The sequence below is a fragment of the Gigantopelta aegis genome, chromosome 2, assembly GCF_016097555.1.
Source record: "Gigantopelta aegis isolate Gae_Host chromosome 2, Gae_host_genome, whole genome shotgun sequence".
Lineage (NCBI taxonomy): Eukaryota > Metazoa > Mollusca > Gastropoda > Neomphalida > Peltospiridae > Gigantopelta > Gigantopelta aegis.
In genome coordinates, this window is record NC_054700.1 from 30625215 (window position 1) to 30640250 (window position 15036).

Sequence of the window (15036 nt, forward strand, 5' to 3'; positions counted from 1 at the left end):
CTAACCCCTAATCCTAACCCTAACCCTAGTCCTAACCCTAACGCTACCCCAACCCCAACCCCAACCCTAAGCCATACCCATAACCATAAATATAACTATAACCATAACCCTGAATGCCTGTAATGTGAGTTTGAATGTCAGTAATGTGAGACTGAATGTCAGTAATGTGAGATTGAATATCAGTAATGTGAGACTGAATGTCAGTAACATTGTTAATTTTCTGACGCTATGGATGAGCGTTTTGGTTGGAGTCACTGTTTCATGTTAGTGATGGTGTGATCCTTTATTTCTATCCATCAGTCGTTTACCGTCTGTAGCGAACACTGCGTCGGCTTCCAATATCACTGATCAGTATTTCCCACCAGATTAGCTATATATATATATATATATATATATATATATATATGTATCTGTTCACACAGTTATCACTGACACTGAGTTTGTTTTGTTTAACGACATCACAACAGCACATTTATTTATTTATTAATCATCGGCTACTTATACATAGTCGAAGCGAGGAAAACCGCTACATGTTTCCATTAGTAGCAACGGATCTTTTATATACACCATCTCACAGACAGGATAGCACATACGGTATTTTCATATACCAGTCGTGGTGTACTGGCTGGAACGAGAAATAGTTCAATTGGCCCAGCGAGGAGACGAAGAAGAACTGATGATGGTGGTGTCCTGTCACGTGTTCGCTATTTCCCTTAGTGTAGCCGTGTTCATGGAATCGACCTGCAGGAAATTGTGCAGAGGAGGGGGAGGCGTCTAGACTGTGGCGACAGAATAGTGTTGGGGTCGGATCATGCTCGCCTGGAAATAAAATTAACTTGGAGCAGGGGGTGTGGTCGACCCCTAAAACCACCCTCTGCACATGCGCCTGTCTCCTCACCATCTCTGGAACTGGTTGATGACGGCGTTTACGGAATAGTAGGCTGGAAAACTGAAGCATATTCAGGAGGCCTAGTGTTCGCCAATAATTTGACTGGTTCCCATTGCATGCAAACCTATTTTATATAATGAACGCCAGGCACAAAAACTAGTCTAGCGATCGACCGTGAACACGCAGCCTCCTGAATCTTGTATAGAGTAATAAGAGTTATAGGGTTAATCCGGCTCTACGCGGTATGTGGACAACGATGAACCTGACTTTGGTAACAGTTATAGGGTTAATCTGGCTCTACGCGGTATATGGACAATGATTGAAACTAACTTTGGTAACAGTTATAGGGTTAATCTGGCTCTACGCGGTATGTGGACAACAATGAAACTGACTTCAGTTAATAGTTATGGGGTTAATCTAGCATCGTGGGCAAGTCAGTGCGGTCAGATGAAAAGTTCTTATCACAGCTATCCATGGCCTCGAAGTGGATGGCCAATCAAATCAAAGCTTGGTGGATTCGTCTGACACTGGATCTGGTAGATTTTCTGAAAACCGAAATGAAACAGAAATAAATCACAAATAATTAAAATCTGTAAACAAGATACAGTGTAAGAGCGTAATTCGACAACAAACCACAAGCTCCTGATCCCCGTATTCGTGGAAACAATTAGGCATGAACATTGCACTTTAATTTCATTATGAAAGGAATATAAGTATTTGTTTAATAGCACCTCACCATATTTTGGACTACGGCTATTGGCTGTCTAGCATATAATTATGATTATTTTGACACGATCTAGAGAGTGGAAATTCTATGCTGTCTCATCACATACTCCTAGCACACAGCAGTAAGGTCTCTTTTACATACCTCCTGAACCACCTAGAAACGTTCGGCTTCGATCTCAATCAGAATGTCAGTTTGCTTCCACTGTTCCTGTTTTACAGACATTTCACATTAATAGGACAGAACATAATATACTCTATAGCAAGGACTCTTTCACAGGCATTTTCCAGACACAGGACAGAACTTAATATACTATATAGCAAGGAATCTTCACAGGCATTTCCCAGACACAGGACAGAACATGATATAACAAGATATTGTTTTATAGTGGGGCATTTAACACACAATATTTAACTGAATTGTGCACTTTTGGTTAAAAGCATGAAACTTGGCACATAGATACCGTGACCCATTACAAACATTATGAGATATGGATCACAGTTAGGAGCGCAATTGTAAATAGATGAGATGCAGATTTGAAGCGTGCAGGATGAGCAACATTTGGGGTGTGGAGGATTTGTACTTTTATTCCATGAATCAATCATACGTAACATCCTTTCAGAATCTTGCAACCACACGAATCAAAATCACAGCAAGCTTTTGGCGCCACATGTGGACCACATTCCAGCTTGGTATGCAACTCATGTTGAGTGCTGCAATGATGCATCCTGGGTGGGTGGAATGGTTTCCTTTGTCGTCCCCTTCTGGCAGTATATGACTGTCAGCATGATTTAGGTCGCTCGTCTGTGAAGAATTCCAGTAGCTGGAAGTATGGAGCATCTTTATCTATGAAAGTGTACGGTTTGAGCACCATGTAGATAAAGGTGATATCAGGGTAACAATTTCTTGTACCTCGGGCTATCATTTCACATTTTCCCAGGAAAGCAGAGGTAGTGTCACGTCCTTAGAGGTAGGGACAGGAATGTATCTTTACCCAATATGTCATATATGCCACCGATATATAAAATGGAAAGTATTTGCCTGTACCAAAAGCAACCCAAATAGTCACATTTTGATTCAAGGTAATCAAATGATGGAAATTGTCAATTAGGATGCTAAGCATACGTGAGTTAACAGCGCACACCAGACTGCTGACAAAACCGTTCAGAATAGCATCGTGAACATGAATTATAAGCCTAGTGTCTGTTACCTCGTCGTTAGATGGTGGCATTGAACACTCGGTTCCTTGAAGAATAACTATGACACCATATGCAATGATTATTTCCTATTCTTCAGGTCAGTCTATAGTGGCAATTGTGGTGGTGAGGAATGAAAAAAGTTCCTACTTGATGGTTGGATAATGTAAAACGCCTGCCTACTTCCCTGTAATCTTGTTCCTACCAGCAACCTGATATTTGATCACAATGTCAACAGTATATTTGTTACATACATCACTACACAGTTAGAACATTATAAAATAGTTGATGTGTATGGAACACATATATATCGAGCAGCAACAAGGAAGTCAAAAATAAAGTGAGGAAAGGTGTTCGAGAAAGCAGACAATATGGTATATATGATGTCCTGGGTAAAGAGAAATAATCGGCCCTGCCTCTCTTCCACAGCTTCACGTGATGTGACAATACTTTTGCTTCCTTTGGAAATGTAAAACGAGTCGGGGGTGTGGGTTGGAGCATCCTGACAGAGCAAAGACGATGCTTTTCTGCAAAAAGGGTAAGACATTGGAAACCATTTCACCCACCCAGAATGCCCTAATCACAACAAGTTGCCTTTTAATCTGTAATCTATGATATAATACGCAAGGTCTTTTCAACAATTTCTAATCTTTCCCATCGCTTTGCGTCTTTTGATCCACACTGCCAATCGCTTTCTTTGCACTTAGCAAGGATCTTTCTGTGCTCAGGTTTGGTCGACAATCGTACACACATCGTCAGATATTGATACTAATGGTTTCCTTCCAACCAAAATATTGCTCACCTATGTACCAATCCCCCACCTTCAGTCTGTCCCTGTATGCATTTAGAATTGATGTAGCATAAACAATTGGTGAGAATCATGCATTTGAATGCAACTACTTAGCAGAGATTAATTAAGACATCCCTACACATACAGGCATTTGCAGATCCTCCTTGGCGAACAGGGGGCGCTGCTGACTTGGGTCCATATCTAAATATGTTTGTAATGGGTCAATGTATGTATGTGCCAAGTTTCATGCTTTTAACCGAAAGTGCACACTTTATTTTTAGCCGCCCAACTAAAAGGGGTTGGGGGTATTTGTTGATCCTCCCTGGCCAACAGGGTGCTCTCCTGACTTGGAACAATATATGAAAATGTTTGTAATGGGTCAAGTTTTATCTTTTTAACCAAAAGCGCCCAATTGTTGTGTCAGCTGCCCCACTAAAAGGAGTGTGGGAGACTTGTAGATCCTTCCTTTCCACCAGGGAGCGTTGCTGACTTGGGTCCATACCTGAAAATGCTTGTTGTGGATCACGGTATACATGTGCAAAGTGTCATGCTTTTAACCAAAAGTGCCCAATTTGTTTATTGCTTATTATTACAGGCATTTCCCAGACACAGGACATAACATGATATACTCTATCGCAAGATGTCTTTTACAAGCATTTTCCAAATACAGGACAGAACATGATATATTTTATAGGCATTTCCTAGAGATACAACAGAACAGAATATACTCTATAGCCTTTGATAAACTAATCGTGGGGGCCAATTGTTATAATGGGAACATTACAAATGCTCTACCAAACGGTATTAATCCTACAACTCCACCTCTCATGCGTGTGGTCTGTCACACTAAACCCCACCCCGCATACGAGTGGTCTGTTACGACACTAAACCACACCCCTCATGCGTGTGGTCTGTCACGACACTAAGCCCCACCCCTCATGCTAGTGGTCAGTCACGACACTAAGCCCCATCCCTCCGGTGACTGGTCTGTCATGACAATAAGCCACACCTCTCAGCCAATTGGTCTGACACGACAATAAGCCACACTCATCAAGTGAGTAGTCTGTCACGAAGCTAAGCTCCACCCTTCAGGCGAGTGATCTGTCACGACACTAAGCCCCACCCCTCAGGCGAGCTGTTTGTCACGACACTAAGCACTACCCCTCATGCGAGTGGTCTGTCACGACACTAAACCCCACCCCTCGTGCGAGTGGTCTGTAACGACACTAAGCCCCACCTCTCAGGCGAGTAGTCTGTCAAGATAATAAACCACACCCCAGAGACAGGTGATCTGTCATGACACTAAGCCTATCTTTAAGGCGAGTGGTCTGCCACGACACTAAGCCCCACCCCTCATGCGAGTGGTCTGTCACTACACTAAGCCCCACCGCTCAGGCAGTGGTCTGCCACGACACTAAGACCCACCCCTCAGGCGAGCTGTCTGTCACGATACTAAGCCCAACCCCGGCGGTTTTAAGTTAATATATTAAAGGCGCAGACCCTAGTTTCAGCCCGTGAAAATGGACACTAAGTTTAGTTAATCTACAAAGCTGTAACACTTCTGTATAAAGTTTTGTACAATAACTTGAAACAAGAGTCTCTGTGATGTGGAAATGAGAAAATACCATCTAAAAAATAGACTAGAACTCGTCTCCATAACTGTTACTTTTCAAAAATGTGCGTTTTCAGAATTATGGAAAAAGCCTTTTGTTATATGAAAAACACCAGGATGACCAAAACACTTCGGAATAGATAAACAACAAGATGTAAGTAATATCTGATTTATCACAAACAGAGAGTGAAATATGAGCCGTTATGTTTAAAAACTTGGGCCTGCTGTTTTAAGATTGATATAAGAAAATAGTATCGTACCACTGATAAACGCATCATTATTTATTCCAAACTTTTTCATGCTGTTTGGCGTTCCATTTTGTTGACACATAGTTATTTGTTTGTCATCGTGCAGGATCGCGTTCGCGTCATCGATGTCGTCTGGTTCCCAGTGAAGTTCCACAAACAACCAATACACCAGCCAGCCCAGGAGGGTGCCACACACGGGCCCAACTATCGGCACCCAGAACCAGTTGTAGTTTCGAAAGCTGAAATGAAAGAAGAAGAAAAGTCAAAGTTTGTTTTGTAAAACGACTCCACTAATTACATAATTCGTGGGGCAGGGACCATTTATTAAATATACTCTTCAAAAAAAGAAACTTGATATTGGTAAAAAAACACACAAAAAAACAATTAAAAATGCTATCATACAGACATCGTAAAGACAATCAAGTAAGTGAGCAAAAACACTAGAAAACACGTCCGATTCGCATAAACGTAGCCATAGTCAACGTTTGTACTGAAACGCAAAAGTGTAATCCTCAGAGAAGCACGTGCATCATGAAGTTCTGTAACTTTGCATGCCAAAACCTCTGTTGGTGGGGCATAAAAGGCCACATCAGCAGTAATTCAAACAGACCGCATAACGACCCTGTAGATAACGCAATAATGCCAAGATTGACATCACCTCAACGCAATAATGCCATTGGAAGATTGCAAGCAGGGGCAAATCAACAAGCTGTGGCAAGGCACTTTGGCATCTCCAGAGAGACCATTACTGCTTTATGGGCACAGTACAACATCACTCAAAGAGTTAATGGCAGGCCAAGGTCAGGTCGTCCCAGAGTAACCACTGCCGCTCAAGTTCGATACCTCTGGGTGTGTCATCTTCGAAACCGAACCACAACAGCAACAACCACAGCGACACAAATCCCTGGACTACGCAGAATTTATGACCAGACTGAGGGAGGCAGGAATTTACCCTAGAAGGCTAGTGCAACATAACGTTTTGACCCCAAGTCACTTAGTGGGGTGTCTAAAGTGGTGCCAGCAGAGGGTGAGATGGACACGTGCCAGGTGGAGGACAACGTCCAGACATTACCTTGGCCTGCCCGTTTGCCGGATTTAAACCCAACAGAACATCTATGTGATACACTGGATCAGCGTGTGCGCCGGAGAAATCCACCACCCCAGACACATCCGCAACTTCTTACGGCACTGCAACATGAGTGGTAGAGCATTCAACAACGTGTTATGCAACGTTCGATTGCTTCCGTGCGTCGCCGTTGTCAAGCTGTTATCAGGGCTTGTGGTGGTCATAACCAATACTGACATTTTGCCCACCTCTATGTCACACATATTCCTGTGTACATGTTTCAGGTGGATTCCCAAATATACTGTTTCGGACATGTACAGAGTAATCCCCTTCCCATGGCGTCTTGATCTTTGGTTGCTTGTATCATGTCTACCAGGGTTTTTTTTATTATTATTAAACTTTGCAAATCAATGTCAGGTTGTTGTTTTTTTGAAGAGTATATTTTCGTGATTTCAGGTTCGTCAAAAACGGGTAAACATTAATAAACTAAATAGTATTAGTCTTTAATATTAAGGAGTATATACTGCATTGGTCTAGGTGGGTACAGTTTGTAAACAAATCATCGTGGGGGAGGGGGGGGGGGCTTAATATTTGTTTCTATCAAAAACTGTTACGACGTCTACACTATAATCGAAAATATAATTGAATATGAACGTAAAACTGTAGGTGAGCCAGTAAGGGACCATAAACATCAAGAAGTTGCCTTTTATAGAAGAAACGTTTTCGTTTTGCTGAAAAACTACCATACAAACACAGAAACTAGAAACAAACTACAGCAAGAATGTAATTATTACTAGCGTTCGGTATTCGACCTGAAAATGGTATTCGAATATTCGATCGAAATGACGAGCGAATATTCGACTATCAATTAAACAACAACTGAGTGAGATGGTTAAATGACTTTTAGTAACGTCATATCCGTTTGAGAGTGGCGCAGTGATTAGTTAGTAACCCTATATAGCTGTTTGGCAGCAATGTTAATAATATGAATACATGTTGTTATCCAGATTCGGGCATTTTCGTTTTAATTCAGGCAAAAACCTCTATAAAAATGGGAGCCCGTACGCCTATGAATAACCCCCACAAAAGCAAGTTACTATAGAAACAAATACAAATCATAATGCAGTAGTGACTCGTTGCATTTTCACTTGTCAAAATTATAAATACTGAATTACAAACATCAAAATACAAAAAAGAGACTAAAAGAGTATGATCAAAATAAATGTGAACTCATACAGAAAACCACGAGATCAGTTCACATGATCGTGTTGCTTTGTTTTGTTTTTTGTTTTGTTTTTGTTTTGGGGTTGTTTTGGGGTTGTTGTTGTTGTTGTTGTTGTTGTTGTTTTTGGGGGTTTGGAGAGGGGTTGGAGGGTGGGGGGTTGGGGGTGATTCTTTTGCTAGAAAATGTATCATTCTAAATGCTCAGCTCTAATTGATTTCGAGACGCGCTCTCAACTGCCGACTGGACGGATTCGGATGGATTTATTTAACAAACACGTCACACTATGTAGCAAGAGGACAGTGCAAATACACGACACGAGCACTCATCAACACAGAATACTTATAGTCAACAATTCGTACGTAAACAAAACAACTAATATGTGCGAACAAGAAAGTTCACAAGGCTTAGATGGGTTGTTTTGTTGGATAGTTTTTGGGTTGTTGTTGTTTTGTTTTGTTGTTGTTGGGGGTTTTTTTGGGGGGTTGGGGGAGGGTTATAAATAAAGCAAGGTTTTTCAATAAAGGTGCATTACACAGAAATAACATACCTTTCATTTAAACACGCTAGCATCAGTTCTGCAATATTTGCATATATACTTTCTTCTACTGTTTTCAATATTTTGATTTATACAATTGAATAAGTAATGGTATTAATCTCGTCTATCAGTATTATCAAGTTTACATAGCAAGTCTTCTTTATCAATATTATGAAGGTTACACAGCATGTTTTCTGTATCAGTATTATGAGGTTTACATCGCATGTTTTCTTTATCAGTATTATGAAGTTTACATTGAATGTTTTCTTTATCAGTATTATGAAATGTACATCGAATGTTTTCTTTATCAGTATTATGAAGTTTACATCGAATATTTTCTGTATCAGTATTATGAAGTTTAGATCGCATGTTTTCATTATCAGTATTATGAAGTTTACATCAAATTTTTTCTGTATCAGTATTATGAAGTTTAGATCGCATGTTTTCATTATCAGTATTATGAAGTTTACATCAAATTTTTTCTTTATCAGTATTATGAAGTTTACATCGAATGTTTTCTGTATCAGTATTATGAAGTTTACATCGCATGTATTCTTTATCAGTATTATGAAGTTTACACAGCATGTTTTCTTTATCAGTATTATGAAGTCTACCTCGCATGTTTTCCTTATCGGTATTATGAAATTTATATAGCATGTTTTCTTTATCAGTATTATGACGTCTACATCGCGTACTTTTTTTAATCAGTATTATGAAGTTTACACAGCATGTTTTCTTTATCAGTATTGTGAAGTTTACACGGCATGTTTTCTTTATCAGTATTATGAAGTCTACACAGCATGTTTTCTTTATCAGTATTATGAGGTTTACACGGCATGTTTTCTTTATCAGTATTATGAAGTTTACACAGCATGTTTTCTTTATCAGTATTATGAAGTTTACATAGCATGTTGTCTTTATCAGTATTATGAAGTCTACATAGCATGTTGTCTTTATCAGTATTATGAAGTCTACATCACGTACTTTCTTTATTAGTAGTATGAAGTTTACACAGCATGTTTTCTTTATCAGGATTATGAAGTCTACATCGCATGTTTTCTTTACGAATGTTAAGCCATCTACCTGTTTTTAGTGGTCATTTTAAATTTGACGTAGTTATTCAGTATCTATTTTGGTACGATAATCTTGTCAAATTTGTTTTAAATAATATATCAAATTGGCCACTAGAAAAATGTATAATATCTGAACAACTATTGTTGTACTGTTGATATCTGAGATTTGTTTTAATCATTGTTTATAGGATTTGATATCGACATATTGGTTAGGGCAGATCAACCCCATTCCAGTGTTACCGCGAAAATAGGTTTTTAATTAATTTCAGCCACCCGCGTCAGGTCACTACTAGTACACTATTCTGAAACTCGAGACATGCTTTATCTTCCCGACTGAATACACGAGGCAAGCGCTGTGCATAACCGATCTTATAATTAAAAGAAACCGCATTATTTAGAGTCATTTCTCCCATCCGACTTAAAAACTTAAGATATTCGAATGGCAAATTAGCGAGTGACTATTCGAATATTCGGACTGAACACTAATAATTACACCTGGCTGTTGTTTTGGTACCTGTAGGCTTAATAATGGCATATAATGATTATAGTATGTTTTACAGTTTATGTGTTTGTGTGGTATTGTTTTATAACTATAGAATTTTTCATTATAAAAGGCAGTTTTAAGGTCTTTAGTATGTTTGTCGTCTGTACATACATATAACAACAGGTCATTATAATGCGAATTCTGTTTTCAGGTTTTCATTCTTGGGATTCCATGAGAGGAAGAAACCAAGGGAACACTTGGTATTGAGGATCAAACTTCAGTGACTGTGAGCGTCGTGGGGGTGGTATAAAATACAATGTGCGATTCAGTGACTGTGAGCGTCGTGGGGGTGGTATAAAATACAATGTGCGATTCAGTGACTGTGAGCCTCGTGGGGGTGGTATAAAATACATTTGTGCGATTCAGTGACTGTGAGCGTCGTGGGGGTGGTATAAAATTCAGTGACTGTGAGCGTCGTGGGGGTGGTATAAAATACAATGTGCGAATGTTTGTCAATTAATGTTAGATTTAATGTCAGTAACCCGGTTCACAGTCTTCAGTGCATGCCTTCATGAGATCTAAAAACAATATGTAAGTTAATGTTGAAACATAACTTTTTTTGTTCAATACATATATATTACCTTTACCTAACTATGATTGCGAGATATGGGGATTCGCCAAATCACTGGATATTAAAAAATTTCACTTCATGTTCTGTAAACATTTGCTTGGCGTCAGTCGAAAATCCACAAGCCACATGGTGTAGCACGAATTGGGACGATGCCCTTTGTCAAGTTCACGTTATATTGCTATTTTAAAATACTGGTTGATAGTATTACGAACTGACAATTGTATTTTGTAGGATCTGTATCTACAAATGATTAAAGATTGTGAAAATATGTAAATTGGGCTACACATGTCAAACAACTTCTTGACAACGTTGGCATGTCATATGTCTGGATACGTCAGAATGTTATTAATGAAGCAATATTTATCACATATGTTGCAATTCGTTTAAGAGATAGATTTATTCAAAAAAGTATACTACTACTACTACTACTACTCTCTCTCTCTCTCTCTCTCTCTCTCTCTCTCTCTCTCTCTCTCTCTCTCTCTCTCTCTCTCTCTCAGTTTCTTCAAAATGTTTAATTATAAGTATTTAACTAATAATCATTGTCTCCAGTACTACATGTATTTAACAAACAAAAAACTTTCTTTTGCATTTAGAAGTTACATTTGTACATTTAAATGTTCTGCTCATCAACCATCTTCATAAATCAAGGCTAATATTCGTTCCTCGTATTCAGCCTTGATACATGTCGTCAAGAAATCGTGCCACAAAATGCTTAAATGTCATTGGATGCGATGAGATCTGATTGCAACGAATCGCAACGCTCCTTATAGATTCCCTTGTTATTGTAAACAAAGATGGCAGCGTCAGCGTCCGTGAAAACATGTCGTGTTTGTCACGATATGTTAAAAAAAGGTTTAGGCGGTTAATTTTTGATATTGCTTTCAAGATTGTCACATGTTACCGATGCTGTGATTGGTCAGCGATGTCATCGTGTAAGGGACATAATCGGTGTTAAAAATTTTCATCCAATAGAGGGCGTTAGTAGTGGATATCAGTAATCTTGACTACATGTATCAAGGCTGAATACGAGGAACGAATATTAGCCTTGATTTATGAAGATGCTCATCAACTGGTCGTTATAAAAATATTGGGGGCGGGACGTAGCCCAGTGGTAAAGCGCTCGCTTGATGCGCGGTCGGTTTAGGATCGATCCCCGTCAGTGGGCCCATTGGGCTATTTCTCGCTCCAGCCAATGCACCACGACTGGTACATCAAAGGCCGTGGCATGTGCTATCCTGTCTTTGGGATGGTGCATATAAAAGATCCCTTGCTGCCAATCGAAAAGAGTAGCCCATGAAGTGGCGACAGCGGGTTTCCTCCTTCAATATCTGTGTGGTCCTTAACCATATGTCTGACGCCATATAACCGTAAATAATTTGTGTTGAGTGCGTCGTTAAATAAAACATTTCCTTCCTTTATAGAAATATTGAACCTGAACTTAGGACCTGCAGTCTCTGTGACATTAATAGTATCTGCGTGCTACATATATTAAAAAGTATTACTGGAAAAAAAACCTTCTGCATTTAAACTGATTACACTTGTAAGTCTTCAAAATGTAACTCAATTACGCAATCTTGGGAGAAATTTGATCCAATCTACTAAACGCAGAGAACTGGCTAATTAATTCTAAACTGTGTTCATCCTGAAATTGTTATTTTACTTTTCTATTTATTCCTAACCTATTACTACATATTTTAATAATTAGTATAGATGCAATACCATGTTACGTGTATATTTACACGTTTGTCTGATGTCGCTGGGTTGTTTTGGGGGGGTTTTCGTAATTGTTTTGAAAAATAAATGAATTGAATTGAATATGCTCTTTCCCACAGACAGGCCAGCACATGTATGCCACGGCCTTTGATATACCAGTCGTGGCGCATTGATTCAAAACACTGAAAGATGCACTAGAAAAGTTAAAACGTTAAAGTGTGTTTTGTTTAACTACACCACTAGAGTACATTGATTTATTCATCATCGGCTATTGGATGTCAAACATTTGGTAATTCTGACAGTCTTAGAGAGGTAACCTGCAACATTTGTCAATACGTAGCAAGGGATCTTTTATATGCATCATCCCACAGAGATGATAGCACATACCACGGCCTTTGATATACCAGTCGTGGTGCACTGGCTGGAACGAGAAATAGCCCAATCGGATCACCGACGGGGATCGATCCTAGACTGACCGGGCATCGAGAGAGCGCCTACTGGCATATCAAAGGCCGTGGTATGTACTACCCTATATGTGGGACGGTGCATATAAAAGATCCCTTGCTGCTAATCGAAAAGAGTAGCCCATGAAGTGGCGACAGCGGGTTTCCTCTCTCAATATCTGTGTGGTCCTTAACCATATGTCCGACGCCATATCACCGTAAATACAATGTGTTGAGTGCGTCGTTAAATAAAACATTTCCTTCCTTCCTTCGAGAGAGCGCTTTACGGCTGGGCTACGTCTCGTCTAGAATGACCTACCTCAGCGGTTCCAAGCCCCATCCAGCTACAACCGTGAACAGGCGCGGCCCGAAGTCTCGACACGGGTTGATGGCGTAACCACAGTTGAGGGCCCAGCAGGTGCCGATGGCAAAAACGATCCCGCCGAGAGCCAATGGGAGTAGGCCTTTGTCAGGTAACATGTTCTTACGATCGGTGATTGCTAGGATACAGCCAATCAAAATAAAGGTTCCAAACACCTGTGTTAAAAAATAAAACGGTTTTTTTAATGACATAAATGTTAATGTGGAAGCCTACTAAAGTCAGTGGGGTAGTTCTTTAATTGTGTAATAACATTTTGAGGACAGTGATTGCGAGGTAAATGCCAGTCAAAATAATGGCAACAAATATCAACATCTATGTGCAGGAAATTGTACAGTGTGTGTGTGTGTGTGTGTGTGTGTGTGTGTGTGTGTGTGTGTGTGTGAGGGGGGATTGTACTGTGACGAGCGACGATTTTAAAGGGGGTCGGGTCGTGATACTTTGGAAAATTCATTGGAAAAAAGAAAATTCGCTTGGAGCTGGTTGTGTGGGGTGATTCTTTCTGAATGATCTGTTAACCCTAAACCTAACCATTGGAGATGGGTGGGGGTCTTTCTGAATGACCTGTTAACCCTAAGCGTAACCCTGAATGATCTTCTGTTAACCCTAAGCGTAACCCTGAATGATCTTCTGTTAACCCTAAGCGTAACCCTGAATGATATTCTGTTAACCCTAAGCGTAACCCTGAATGATATTCTGTTAACCCTAAGCGTAACCCTGAATGATATTCTGTTAACTCTAACCATAACCCTGAATGATCTTCTGTTAACCCTAACCATAACCCTGAATGATATTCTGTTAACCCTAACCATAACCCTGAATGATATTCTGTTAACCCTAAGCGTAACCCTGAATGATATTCTGTTAACCCTAAGCGTAACCCTGAATGATATTCTGTTAACCCTAAGCGTAACCCTGAATGATATTCTGTTAACCCTAAGCGTAACCCTGAATGATATTCTGTTAGCCCTAAGCGTAACCCTGAATGATATTCTGTTAGCCCTAAGCGTAACCCTGAATGATCTGTTAACTCTAAGCGTAACCCTGAATGATATTCTGTTAGCCCTAAGCGTAACCCTGAATGATATTCTGTTAGCCCTAAGCGTAACCCTGAATGATATTCTGTTAACTCTAAGCGTAACCCTGAATGATATTCTGTTAGCCCTAAGCGTAACCCTGAATGATATTCTGTTAGCCCTAAGCGTAACCCTGAATGATATTCTGTTAACTCTAAGCGTAACCCTGAATGATATTCTGTTAGCCCTAAGCGTAACCCTGAATGATATTCTGTTAGCCCTAAGCGTAACCCTGAATGATCTTCTGTTAACCCTAAGCGTAACCCTGAATGATCTGTTAACTCTAAGCGTAACCCTGAATGATATTCTGTTAGCCCTAAGCGTAACCCTGAATGATATTCTGTTAACTCTAAGCGTAACCCTGAATGATATTCTGTTAGCCCTAAGCGTAACCCTGAATGATATTCTGTTAACTCTAAGCGTAACCCTGAATGATATTCTGTTAGCCCTAAGCGTAACCCTGAATGATATTCTGTTAACTCTAAGCGTAACCCTGAATGATATGTTAACCCTAACCGTAACCCTGAATGATATTCTGTTAGCCCTAAGCGTAACCCTGAATGATATTCTGTTAACTCTAAGCGTAACCCTGAATGATCTGTTAACTCTAAGCGTAACCCTGAATGATATTCTGTTAGCCCTAAGCGTAACCCTGAATGATATTCTGTTAACTCTAAGCGTAACCCTGAATGATCTGTTAACTCTAAGCGTAACCCTGAATGATATTCTGTTAGCCCTAAGCGTAACCCTGAATGATCTGTTAACTCTAACCGTAACCCTGAATGATATTCTGTTAACTCTAAGCGTAACCCTGAATGATATGTTAACCCTAACCGTAACCCTGAATGATATTCTGTTAGCCCTAAGCGTAACCCTGAATGATATTCTGTTAACTCTAAGCGTAACCCTGAATGATCTGTTAACTCTAACCGTAACCCTGAATGATATG

General features: G+C 39.8%; 1 protein-coding gene across 1 annotated transcript in view; it reads right to left on the reverse strand.

Annotated features, from left to right (window-relative positions):
- Nucleotides 1-539: 539 nt before the first annotated feature.
- The window catches only part of LOC121388182 (aquaporin-9-like), a 30233-nt gene continuing 15736 nt past the window's right edge, over nt 540-15036 (reverse strand). Inside the window, exons 5-7 of the mRNA XM_041519451.1 lie at nt 12952-13169; nt 5472-5698; nt 540-1434 (exon numbers count right to left, since the gene is read on the reverse strand). Of these exons, the coding sequence (XP_041375385.1) occupies nt 1391-1434; nt 5472-5698; nt 12952-13169 (489 nt within the window). The 3' untranslated portion in view covers nt 540-1390. The remainder of the gene's footprint in view (nt 1435-5471; nt 5699-12951; nt 13170-15036) is intronic.